Source organism: Macadamia integrifolia, chromosome 5, assembly GCF_013358625.1.
Source record: "Macadamia integrifolia cultivar HAES 741 chromosome 5, SCU_Mint_v3, whole genome shotgun sequence".
NCBI lineage: Eukaryota > Viridiplantae > Streptophyta > Magnoliopsida > Proteales > Proteaceae > Macadamia > Macadamia integrifolia.
This window is the reverse complement of record NC_056561.1, coordinates 27,306,060-27,319,326: the sequence shown is the minus strand read 5'-3', so window position 1 is coordinate 27,319,326 and position 13,267 is coordinate 27,306,060. Positions and strand designations below refer to the sequence as shown.

The 13,267-nt window shown below is 36.3% G+C and overlaps 2 protein-coding genes across 4 annotated transcripts in view; both read right to left on the bottom strand.

Moving 5' to 3' along the window:
- The window catches only part of LOC122079902 (disease resistance protein RUN1-like), a 16,978-nt gene extending 11,722 nt beyond the window's left edge, over positions 1–5,256 (bottom strand). Inside the window, exons 1-2 of one of the 3 annotated variants that reach the window (XM_042646686.1) lie at positions 4,558–4,660; positions 189–409 (exon numbers count right to left, since the gene is read on the bottom strand). Coding sequence is in view for 2 of the 3 variants with exons in the window: in XM_042646684.1 (XP_042502618.1) it covers positions 4,558–4,894 (337 nt within the window). In the remaining variant the exon portion in view is untranslated. Of the gene's footprint in view, positions 1–188; positions 410–4,557 lie in introns of all 3 variants that reach the window. The other 2 variants (XM_042646684.1, XM_042646685.1) reach the window with 2 other exon arrangements.
- Positions 5,257–6,167: 911 nt separating this feature from the next.
- Positions 6,168–6,656, bottom strand: LOC122077990 (disease resistance protein L6-like). Its single transcript, XM_042643869.1, has one exon. The coding sequence runs from the start codon at positions 6,654–6,656 to the stop codon at positions 6,168–6,170; it is 489 nt and encodes a 162-aa protein (XP_042499803.1).
- Between the last annotated feature and the right edge of the window lie 6,611 nt (positions 6,657–13,267).

Below are 13,267 nucleotides of genomic sequence, written 5' to 3'. Positions count from 1 at the left end.
AAAAAAAAAAAAAAAAAAAAAAAAAGGGTACCATATGAAGAAGTAAAGAACAGAAGAAGAAGAAGAAAAAAAAAGGTACTGTATTAGTCTATCAGAAGAAGAAGAAAGAAGGAAAAGAAAAAAAACTCACCGTAGCTACATGAACAAGAAATAAGATGAGAAAAAAAAAAACAAAACAAAAAACGTACTTGTAGAGGGCGTACGATTGTTCGCCGTAGTAACCTCCCCGCTGCCGGAGAAGAAAGAAGAAGCCAGAGCAAGATTGATTGGTCACCTGGTTCTTCCTTCTCAAAAACCTTGACTCAAAATCCAAACCCTTTCTGAGAAACTGAAAATCGTGTTTTGGTGGAGTTACATTAGTTGTTAGAAGTTGATCCCATGCATCTCAAGTGCTAACAAGACCATACACCTACCAATCAAAAATCGATATTTAGAATCTACCTAAAGTAATTTTAAAAAAGTACTAAGTCCTAAAATGTTCATAAGGCGCCCGCTTTGTGTATAAGGCGTCATAAGGCGACTAAGCCATCGCCTTATAGCGCCTTATCTCATGATGCGGCCGCCTTACGTGATGTCTGTAATGCATGCTACTGCCTTACAACCTTTGGACCGCATCAGCGCCTAGGCGTTGCCTTACCAGCGCCTTAATAACTATGATTTATAGAACCCCTAGAATGCTCAACTTCTTAATGTGGGGCTAATACCTTTTAGTCCTCCACAGTCCCTCTCTGCTATAATAAGCATGACATCTCTCCCACAACACACACACAGTTTATAAATGAGGGCTTTGGGTTCTCTTTACTTCTGAAACCCAAATGTCAACTAAAGCTCCTCTATTTCTTGTGCATGGCTTGCTACAGTTTCATTTTATATTTTTACTCCTAAATTTGTTTCGCTTCTCATTTGAAGTAATCCCCAATCCTCTTCCTTTGTTTTCTAGCTGTATTCCAATTTCATATTAGTTGTTTGTTTATTATTTCTTTTATTGAATGAAGCAGAGTTGCAGAGTTAATCTTTTATTGAATGAAGTAGCAAAATATACACTTTTTGCTTCTAAATGCTCTTACTTCCAACCAAAACTAATTCATTTTGAGTTGTGGGTGTTAAGGGCTAGAGTTGTGGACTCACGGTGGTAAGAGCTGTGTAAAAGCAAGGTTTTTTGCACCAAACCAAGGAAGAATTTGGCTAATTGCAGTGAAATAACTCATCTTATCTCATCTACATGCCATTATATAAGCCCATGTTTTTATTCCCGGATTTGTAATGTGTATCCATGGAAGGACCCAACACTTATGACCTAGCTTATGTTAGTTATTTTTCTTATTAGAGTATCATCATTCTAATATTTTAATCCTAATCATAGATCTATACTATTCTCGATGAGGTGGCAGTAGCAAGAAAGTGGTTTCCGTTTTAGTGATGACTATAGGGAGTGGCTTCGTCATCAAAGATTCCAGATCTGTGCCTTGCAGTGTTTCTGACCTAACAAAAGGGCCCAAGATACTATCATGCATTGTATGATTGGCGAAGTGCAAAAATGGTTCATGCTCTGTGCTTCACGGTAGCCAAGAGAATGTGGTGTGTCTTTCACAGTTGGTGCTCCAGTCACATGACAAGTGAGAAAAGCAGTTTTCTAAGCCTAACCTAATTGAAGATGGAGTTGTTAGATTTGATAACAATTATGGGGCAAAAATTGAAGAAAAAATCACAATAAATTTGGACAGTGGAAAAATCAAGTCCAAAAATGTCTTGTCTGTTAGTGGCCTACTGTATAGTTTCCCAAATGTAACTGAAATATTTGACATTGGAAATGAAGTAGACTTCACCAGAGAAGCTTATGTCATTAAAAATATGTGGGAAATTGGAAGGTTGTAGCTCAAGGAACAAGGATACCCGGAAACTTATATGTTTTGTCAGAGGCAAGTGATGACAGATTTATGATGGGATAGGAAGTTGAAACTGGTTAGAAGCAAGTGATGACAGATTTATGATGGATAGGAAGTTGAAACTGGTTATGGCACAGAAGATTGGGGCACACCAATTTCAAGAACTTAACAAAGTTGAGCAGAGAGGAAGCAGTAAGAGACCTTCCCAAGATCAAAACTCCATTAAATCGTGTTTGGGGGCCATGTCAAAAGGGAAGCAAACAAGAGCTACTTACAAGCTCAAGGAATATTACAACAACAAACTCCTAGATCTATAACACAGATTTGTGTGGTCCAATTAGAACACAGGCCATTGATAGAGAGAGAGGTACTTCATTCTAATCATATATGAGTACTCTAGAATGACACGGTAATGTTTCTCAAGGACAAAACGGAGGCCTTGGACTGTTTTAAAATGTTCAAGGAAAGGGTTGAGAATGAGATAAGGAGATCCATCAAGTGTTTGAGATCAGATCAAGGCAAAGAATTTACATAGAATGTTTTTTCTGATTCTTGTAATAATCATGGAATCAGGATGCAATACTCTGTTACAAGGACTCAATAAAATGGAGTAGTGGAGAAGAAAATAGAACAGTTCAAAAAATGGCAAGAACAACGCTATCCAAGAATAACGTAGCAAAAGGATTCTGGAGAGAGGGGATATACAGCTCAGTACATATTCTGAACAGATGCATGAATATTAGGCAACATAAGAACAAAACTCCATATGAGTTGTGATATGGAAGAAAAGCAACAGTTAAATACATCAAAGTATTTGGATCAATATGTTTTATCAAGAGGAAGGAAGAAAATCTGGGAAAATTCGATGACAAGGTTGAATTAATAATCTCGTGTTATCCATACTATAAAGGAAGACCAAAGCCTGAAAATAAAAAATAAAGATAAGGAACACATACCCGGAGGGTTAACTATAAAACAACGGATTAATATACTGAATGCAAACAGGAATGAAAACCTATACTACCAAGCAACACGAGACAAAACAAAAGACATGAAAGAGGACTAAACATGCCCATCATAACAAGAAAACAAGAAAAAAGGCATAGAAAATTAGAAACTGCCAAACGATTGACTGTAAAATTATGAAAATTCCCTTGGGACCTAAACAAGCATACATAGAAAAAATCAGAAAAAAAAAATTCCTAAAAATAGGAAAAGCCATTCTAAGGAGAAAACAATCAGAAAACATCATATTACCATGGCATTATCAAGTATAAACATGCCATCATCATCTACATGCTACAAGCAAGACAAGAAGAGGACATAAAACATTATATCTTGAACCCCAATATTCAATCCCTTCTCTAGTTTTTCCATCATCAAACGCATAGCAAGATTCTCCGATCATGATTCCTGAGCCGAGGTCTTCCTCTGCTGATGAAACTTAATGTGCATCAAAATTGCAATGGTTTCCAAAACGAAAAAAATCAATGTTAATAGGTTGTCGGAAAAAGATGAAAAAAATGGAAATTAAAGGGAAGTTAGAACAAAGGTAGAAAGGAAGAGAGGAAAAGAGGGACAGAGGTTGTTGCTGTTGCTACATTCTTCAGAGTGCACTAAACCTCAGTTTATCAGATTAGGGTCTCAGGGCTGACCATTTTTAACTAAACTCTAACGAGTTTATTTGACTCGGTAAAAACACCGAGTCTTTTGCGGCTAGGAAAAACTTAGATCGAGTTTGGGCATTTTTACACAGAATGAATTTGCATGAATCTTGACCAGATTTTTGCATTTTTTACTCGACCCCCCTCTGGTTCCAACTATGGTCCAGAGCACGATTTTGTAATTTACTTAGAAAATGCAGTTTTATGTTCTATGAATTGGCTACTTACTAAGGTAGTTGTGCTCATCCCTATATTATTAATTTTTTCAAATTAATCATTAGAGCTCTTGAGAATGGTTAGATCTTGGGAGCAAAGTACTGCCTGGAGATTTATCTTTCGAGTGAAAATCTAAGACAGAAGTAAAAGAAATTTGCTTTGGGGTAGGCAGTATATGATGTATTTTTAAAGGAATGCAATTCTGTACATTTTAAGGATGACTGTATAACTTAAAGTAGCTTGAGACAGATTCCTTAGATTCTGAATGAGTTGGGGGCTGTTTTATTTTTTTTCTTTCACACTTTCTGCTATAATGTTGAATAGTGCGTCACACGGGCAGTTTTGGGCCTTGTTTTAGTCTTTGAGTGCGACAATCCACATTAAAAATGTGTATTAAGGCTGATTAGTATGCATTCTCTTAATGGGAATGCACATTCCCATTATAAGAATACAGTATGCATTCTCATGTGAGAATGAGAACATTGTTTGGATACATGTTTTCCACTAAAATGCATTCTCAATTTTAGAATCCTCTTATTCTTTTTCAGCATTTCATCGAACAATTCATGAGCAATGATTTGCTCCAAAGAAAACCCAACATAATACGATAGAAGATAGATAGATTAAAGACGAAGAAAATACACCTAACCTAAATATACAGCTAGATCAAGTTATACCAACTTCAAACTGAGAAATGTAAGAAGGAAATATGAGGCCTGGTGGAAAGTTGGAAATTAGAAAAGTGAACAATGGACGAGAATGTGTGAGAGATAAGGATAAGTAGTGCATACGATATTTGGTATTTTGGTCTCGTTTCGAAGTTTGGCACTGTGACCTGCTTAAGTTGCATAGTTGAAGCCCATCCTCGGATCCCAAAAAAACCCAGAAAATACTACCTTCGCTCCGTCCGCCTCTTTGACACTGCTCTTTCCGACTTCGCCGCCGGAGAACCCCTCTCTGTTCCCGTTTAATACAACCACCACTGACCCCATCTCCTCCGCCTCCTTCTGCCTTCTCTCCTTCTCCAACTCCATCTCTCACTCTCGCAAGCTCAAGGCTTCTCCATAACCTTTCTGAATCAAGTCCCTCCACTCTACACCAACAATCTGCCGAAATATGATTACCCATCAATTTCCCCACCCACTCTACTGCTCTTCCTTAGACTTCATCCGTTTGGAACTGAGAACTACAATCTCTCGCCTCCCAGTTGTGAGTTGTGACTTCATCCGTTTAGAAGTATCCAACATTTCGATATGCACTCCCCTCACAAATGTACGACAACGGTTTTGCTCGATGGATATATAAATTATTTTATCTCTCTTCATTTAATAAATTCTCTATCCACGGATCAGGAATGTAAGAACATCCTCGCACATAAACCTGATCCGTTCACCTCACAAAACGTATTCTCTTTGCTTCTAAGGTTTGCTTCCGAGAACTAAACCGAAAACTAATCAATCTTCCTGAAAATCAATTTTAGATTTTAAATATCACTCATAATTCTTTCTTTAGGGCCAACGCTGGGTTGTCAAATATCATACCAGGTATTCACCTTTAGACTCTTAATTGTATAGGATCATGGCACAAGTGTAGTAGTTTGGTATCAAAATCCAACCTAGAAGTCAACAACTATCCCAAAGGTTTCAACCCATAAACAATTACTTAAATTGATTAATTTTTTCAAATATTTTTCTTAAAAAAAATTCTAAATTATCTTAAAAGTAAGCATCATAAAAATCAGTCTCTAAAATATTTAGAAATCATGTTCTTGAAACAAGATTTTATCACAAATTTGGGCCTAAAATTCTAATCCAAGGTTTCCTACATGTAAATGGAGGGGCGATGGATTAAGGAAAGTGAGGGAATGCATGGTTGCTACTTTAAATGGTGGGTCAATAGGTCAGTAGAGAAGGTAGTGAGGACATGAATAACTATTGAAACATTTTATCATGTGGGATGGCCTAAATAAGGTGTTTACATCTAATTAATCAAACTACTGCAAATATTTATTTTTTTTAGTCCTTTTTTTTTTCAGCCTTTATCAGGGTTGTATGTGTTGATTATGATAACCCAAGGGGGTAGCGAAGTTGGTGAGCAACGAACTTCGTATAAGCCGTAAACTTGATAGAAACCTTGGGAATCATTCAAATCATTTTTTTCCTTTTCATAAACCTTGAGCAAGTTTTATGTTTGACTAATATAGGAGCAAAATAAGCCTCATTAATTCATGTAAACTTGATAAGATACATAGTAAATGGGGGGATCTATTGTTCTACTAACCTAAGAGTGATCGATTATGTACCAAATAAAAATAGAAGATTATACCCAAAAAAAAATATATAAGATAAAAACATAACACATGAAGACTAGCTTAGGAATAATAATTTTGTGAGAGTAAGACTTACTCAATGGTTGCGTCCCTTTTGAGAGGCCATCCCTTAAGATTCCCCACCTCTTCCAAAGCATTCTTCCATCTCTGTACATCAGCAGCCTTACACTTACTCTGGTGTTTCTTAAATGGTTCTTCAAAACTTCGGGTTTGATGTCGAACATCCCGTGGCTCAACATCAATAAATACAGGTAAAATGGTTTGACCGTCAGATAAATGGCACTCCCATATCTCAGCAAGTTCCATCAGACAATATTTGCTATCTGCATAGTTTTTAGAGAATACAGGAATCGAGATATTAGACACTCGGATTCCTCTTAGAAGTGAGGGGCAAATCTCTTCTCCTTCCCAGAGTTCTTCACTATCTCTGTAGGCCTTGATTCCTTCTTTTGTTAGAGCATTGTAAAGCAAACTTACAAAGTTTGTACGAGTATCTGGACCTCTAAAATTGATAAACACATCGTAAGAAGAAGGTTGGCAGGAGGAGGAAGATGAAGCCATGAGCTTTCAGTTGCAGGACTTTTGGGGGAGCTCTCTTCTTTTCTTGTTAGATTTGAGGAGCTGACCATTAATAAGCATGGCATCGATAACGACAAAAGCTTAGATGCTATGGTGCAGAAGAGACAAAACCATGGTAGCAATTTCAAATTTTGTTTTTCTTTTTAATTCCAACGTCTCAAGAAAGATCATGCAACTTAGTCAAACAATTGATTTTTTATTTAATGGGTTTCATGTGAAGTAATATAACAGAAGAGCACCTTCCTCACGCACCATTTTATACTAAAATGAATCTTCTTCCATAACTAATCCAAAGCGTTGAGGAGCAGGTTCATGTGCAATTAAATCCAATTCTTCCGGATCATGAGACATCTTTCTAATACTACAGCATTGGAAATTTCTTTGTAGGTGTTGTAGATGACATTTATCCAAGAAATATATATTAATCATAGCTTCAAAGTTGGTTGGGCATCTTGTTGACCAAATTATATAATTAGCTACACCAATAATTGTATATTCAATTTCTCATAGCTATTGAGAAAGTTTGGTTATTCACCTAAAGTAAATTTAAGTAATTTTATCGGAGAAGATTATTGTAGCCCGTCTAAGAAAAAGATATTCATATTTAGGAGACTCAATTTGGCTTTATGTCAGATAAATCAATGCCAACAATTACTTACTTACTGATGAGGCTCATGAAAAAATATAGAACTTGTAAGAAGGATCTTTATATGGTTTTTATTGACCTAGAAAAACCTTTAGATTTAATTTGGCATGTTCTTGTGAAGAGATTGGTGTCAAGTAAATATGTAGATATAATCAAAGATAAGTATGAGAGCGGAATGACTAGTGCGAGGTTTGTTGGTTGTCAAAGTAATGAATTATCAATTACAATTGGATTACATTAGGGATCAGATTTAAGCTCTTACTTGTTTGAGCTTATCATACATGATTTAACCAAGAGTGCTCAAGATGAGGTCTCATGGTGTATGTCATTTGCCAATGATATTATTTGGTGAATGAGAGAAAAACATGCATCAATGATAAGTTAGAGCTCAAGAGACTTTAAAATTAGTATATCAAATGAGGAGTATATGATATGTAACTTTAGTCACACTAATGGATAATGATGATATGGTGAAAATTAGAGAAAAAAATACCGCAAAGTGACTATTTTAGATGTATGAGATCAACAATAAATAAAAAATATGTGGCATAGAGGACAATGTTTTACAATGAATTAAAATTGGGTAGATAAAGTGGAGAGGTGCGACCAGAGTGTTATATAACTGACGTATTCCTTTACATTTTAAAGAAAAAATTTATAGTATTGTTGTACAACCGACTAGGATGTATGGGATGGTCACATAAAAAAAGCTACGAGTAGTAGAGATGAGGATGTTGAGATGGATTGATGTGCGGTAAAACTAAGAAGGATAAAGTAAGGGGAACTTATTAGAGCTGATTTGGGAATTTCCTCAATCAATGACAACCTCCAAGAAATTCGTTTAAGATGGTATGATCATTTTCAACGAAGGCTTGGGGACTCCTTGGTAGGAGGAGTTATGTGAGTCCAATTGAATGAGCTACAAGAATTAATGGCAGACATAAAATGACTATAGGGTAAGTAGTGAAGAATGACATACTTTGTCTAGGTCTTATCCCAAGTATGACCATTGATAGAGCCAATTGAAGGGCATTGATCCATGTACTTAACCCCATTTAGTTGAGATTTTCTTGACTTGTGTTTGGTTATGCTTCTTTTATTTTACTTCCATTTCTCATTTTTATTGTTTTCACTTTTTTATCCCTATTTTGTTTTGCACAAATTTATGCAGCCGATCCCATTGACTTAGGATAAGGTAGTTCTTTCTTCTTCTAATAATAATAATTAACACTTTTAATGTAACACACCTTTTTGTCTTTAATTAGAGAACACACAGGATAAATCATATAATTCCACATGAACAATTGACATTTTCTAGAAGAAAAAAAAAAAAAAAAAAACCAAAAGAGTAATAAAATTATAACTTCTTTTTCACGTTACAACTAAGTTTTCCCTTCAATTAAAGTATCGGTCTCCTGAACCCCTTATTCCATTGACAGCCATGGTTTTAAGTATCGGCCTGGGATCAGATGTATTAGCCATATTGGATAAGTATCGGCTGAGACCGATATCAGATCATTTCAGAGGTAAAATAGAAAAAAATAATATTTTTTATAAAAATCAAGAGTAAAATAGACCGATACTCATCAATCCTATCCGATCCAGATTGGTATTGGATCGGGGTCATTCGATACCGATACCATATCCTAAATCCTTGTTGACAACACAACCACCATGAAAGTAGAACCATTGGATGAGCCCACTTCACTGGGATACGATGTTCTATGCCGTTTACCATGTCAAACTAATTATCCTACATTTGATCAACCAATCGCAAATTAGACAAGACCCAATTTATCATTTAATATAGAAGCCGAGCGAGCGTCAAGTGGGCTTATCCAAAAAGAAATTGAATATAAATATATCCTTATCATCATCGATAAGGATGCGGGAAGTCCTTACAATGACAAAATAAGAGTCTTATTCATACAATATTCTCCACCCCCTTTTATTTCTTTGACTTCACTAACAAAATTCTTTATTTATTGATATAAAAAATTGGATTTTTTTACATCTACCTCCCTATCATTTGCCGTAATTACATAATTCCCTCTAAAAATCAAAAAATTACATTTAAACCCAAAAAGCTCACACTGTTAGCATCTTATTTAGCTTAAGCCGTTAGTTTCATTGAAACAAACTGAAAACCCCAAAAAGCCCTCATACCTTTTAGTCAAAAAAGTCATCATACATTTTCAATCCTCTTTGTTTGGGTCTGCAAGACACGAGCAACGATGAAGGTCCTCCTCTCCGACGAAGATCCTCCTCTCCAACGACGTTCTCCTCTCCGACAACGGTTACTCGGAACCCCCAAAGGACGACGGTCAACGACTACTTGGCTTCCCCTTATTCTGAGATGGAAGTTGCCCTTATCCTCTCAGGCGACGGGCGATGGGCAACGAGGTACTGAGCAATCTGATGGGCAACGAGCGACGGCTACTTGGCTTCACCTCATATATGTGTGTATTCAACAATCGAGAAGAGAAGGAAGGAAAGACTTCAGGTAATTTCATACCCTGCGATTTGCCCTAGGTTCGAAATTTCTCCAATTTTCTTATGAGATCTCCATTAAAAATTGCAGGGTTAGAAAGCATCTTCAGCAGGGTTTGATTATTACCTTCATTGCTACTAATTACCATCTACATTTCATCCATGAAGAACACTCCTAAGTCAGGATAAGGTAATTCGGTTTATCAGCCTTATTCTCTAAATGATATTTACCTCTGTTTCAGTTGATCATTCTAAAATAGCTTATTAATAGTGTGGTAAGTTGTTGAATGAGTTAATCCTTCACTGGATGATTGGAACCAATAATTTGATAAGATGCATCTTCACCATGGTTTTCTATGCCTTTTATCTTCTTTTTGCCTCCTCCTTCTTAATAGATGATTTGAGCATTCTTCATACTCCAAGCTTTCAATTTTGAGAGTTATATTTTTGGTTCCATTATTAAATACATACAAGTGTGCACTGTCGTTTATAGCTAGTTCGGGATAAACCCTAGCTATAATACAAGCTTTGCCATTGCCACCAAAACTCTCAATAATGGATTGATCTATCTGCAGAAGATGAAGCTCCAAGTAACATTATCTAAATGCAAGGCTTGCAAATTGAAATGAAAATATTCTATATATGAAGCTAAGTCCAAGAAATGCAAGGCAAAATACTTTTAAGTTCTTAGTAAACCAAAATGCTCTATTTTTGTTATGGTTTCATTGGATTGCTTATGTACAAGTAGGAATAGGTTATCCTCTATGGCTCTGTTTAGTAGCAAGTGAAATTAAAAAGAAGTTTTTTAGGTTTGAAATTTTCACTTCTCATTATTTTTCCCTTGCAACCAAACAAAGCCTTCGAACCCACAGATTATATCACATAAATTCAAAAAATCAACTCAATCCAACCAATTGAGTTCTCTGCCATTACATCTACTTTCAATGAAAGGATTACTGACCTTGTGTTAGAAGTAGGAATGAGTTTGGGTACATTAGAAAACTCTGTCCTACTTTTTAAGATTATTCTTAATTTTTCACTTCTGATGTTCTTATGAATTTGTCATGCTTCATGCTTATGTTGATATATGTTTCAATCTAACCTTAAAATTTTACAGTAATAGTTGTGAAGTGTCCTATACAGTTTAATTGGTGTGAGAGAGTCCACACAAAGCTTGTTGACCCTAATTTTTACTCCTACTTGGATATGATATGCGATATATACGATTCAGTCATCGACCATATCCCAGAAGGCCGTAATGTGAGGTTTAAAGTCAGATGTGAGATTTCTGATGAAGTACATGTGGCAGTGACAGATGATATCAGTACACTCAATTTATTTGGTTTAGACGGGGTCGATATTATCAAAATAGTGGTTTATGACCTTGAAGATAATCCTAGTGATGTAGAAGGAAAGTGGAAAGTAAACCAATACTCTAGTGATGTGGTTTTTAGAGATTCAAAAGATCACAATAAATTTGCCCCAAAAACTTATGCAGTTGGCTGGAATAGTGGGAAGATGGATCATGATTTAGGGAGTAAAAAGAGGGAAAAGATTCCTTTCAAGAGAAGTGATGGGCTATGTAAAGCTGCCACCAGTGCTTCTAGTGATGGCAGTGATAACCAAGACAATGCCATTGCTAATGCTACAGCTAATGCTCCAGATAAGGGTAAGGCTACAGCCAATGCTACTACTATTGCTACTCCTGATAGATCAAATGGTACAAGTGTTGCTCAAACCAGTGGGTTGAATGTTGTTAGAAATAGTTCTGCAAGTACTGATGATTCACCCCGGAGACGAGATACTAGTAGAGTTGGAAGGGAAATTCAAAACATTAATGATAGTTCAGATGATGAGACTTTACAAGTAACTCAGTCACATTTTGGTATGGTACCTAACTCTATTAGTCATGATGAAGATACACGAGCTACATTGCCTCAGATGCTCCAGTATTTTACAAGTGATGAAGAATGGGTAAAACAACATGAGTTTATGGAAGACTCTAGTGAAAGTGAAGGAAGCCTCACTGATGAAGTCGAGACAAATGCTGATGATGTACAAGGGTATCCAGGTATGGACTTTGGTTATGATGATGAGGACGATGTTGCTGATTATGATGATGATGGTATTGATGATGGTATTATATAGTTAGTCATAGGAACTACATATGATGATGTCAATCATTTCAGGGCTGTCCTCCAACAACATGTGATTCAAGAGGGTTTTGACATATTGAAGATTAAGAATGAGAAAACTAGAGTTACTACAGTGTGTAAGGCTTCTAGTTGTACTTGGTGAGTACATGCTTCACCGGTTGATGAGGATAAGGGTGTTAAGCATTCTATGACATTTATGATAAATTCATACAATCCCAAGCATGCATGTATTTTGTCAACCCAGCAGAAGAGTGTTACATCACAATGGATTGCAGAAAAACTTGCTCCTCACTCAAGAGTTCAGCCAAATATGTTAATAAAGTCTGTGCGTACCTTCTTACATCAAGCTTACAAGGTTCGGCCCCCTTACATGAAGTTGCACCAGGCACGCATGCTTGCTCTGAAAATGAATCAAGGTAGTTATAAGGATTCATACTCTTATCTACCTGCATATGGTAGGATGGTGTTGGCTAAGATGCTAGGTAGTCTGTTCAAGATCCAGCACCAAGAGATGCGTGACTTGTCAGGTGATGAGCATATTTATGTGTGAAATCTAGGGTAGTAAAACATGCATTTTACATATTTAGAATGGAGCTACCTTGGGTTTTACTCTCTTTTTGCAGGTTTTATATTTTCAAGGCCTTAAGGAATATCGGGTGCTATATCTTCAATTTTACACGTAAAGAGGTCCTATTTCTTTTCATGGTTACGAAGAGGACGAAATTCTGAGCAAGATGGATGTGTTCAATTAAAAGTACACATTCGTTTGGTCACCCGTACAAATGATTATTCTTTTCGGGGCAGAAAAAGAATAATGGATTAGAACTGAACTGAGATGCAGAACCAGCCCATTTGCAGTTGTCCTAGAGGTACAAGGAATATTCCAAATGCCAATAAGGATCAATGGACCACATCCCTAAGTGATTGAAGATTCGTTTTTGGTAACAACAACTACCTAGCATAGTTGGTGAGCTATGGTGTACAAAATTCCCTTGCTCATCAAGAGGTCTCAAGTTCGAATCTCATGATTATTTTTTTAGAGAATTTTATTGAAGATTTTCTGTTTTTCACTCACTTAAAGCACTAAGGGCATGGAGGAGATTTCCACATCAAATTAGAAGCAAGCAAAATCGTGGAAGGGTTCCTGCGCAAGAAGAGAAGAAAAAAAAAAGGGAGAAATAAAGATTGTCCAAATCTTCTCTCTCCTCCACATCATCACCAAAATATTGTCCAAATCACACAAAGCAAGAAGAAAATCATCCCTTGGAGGGAGAAAAAGAAGAGAAATGAATTAGAAAAAA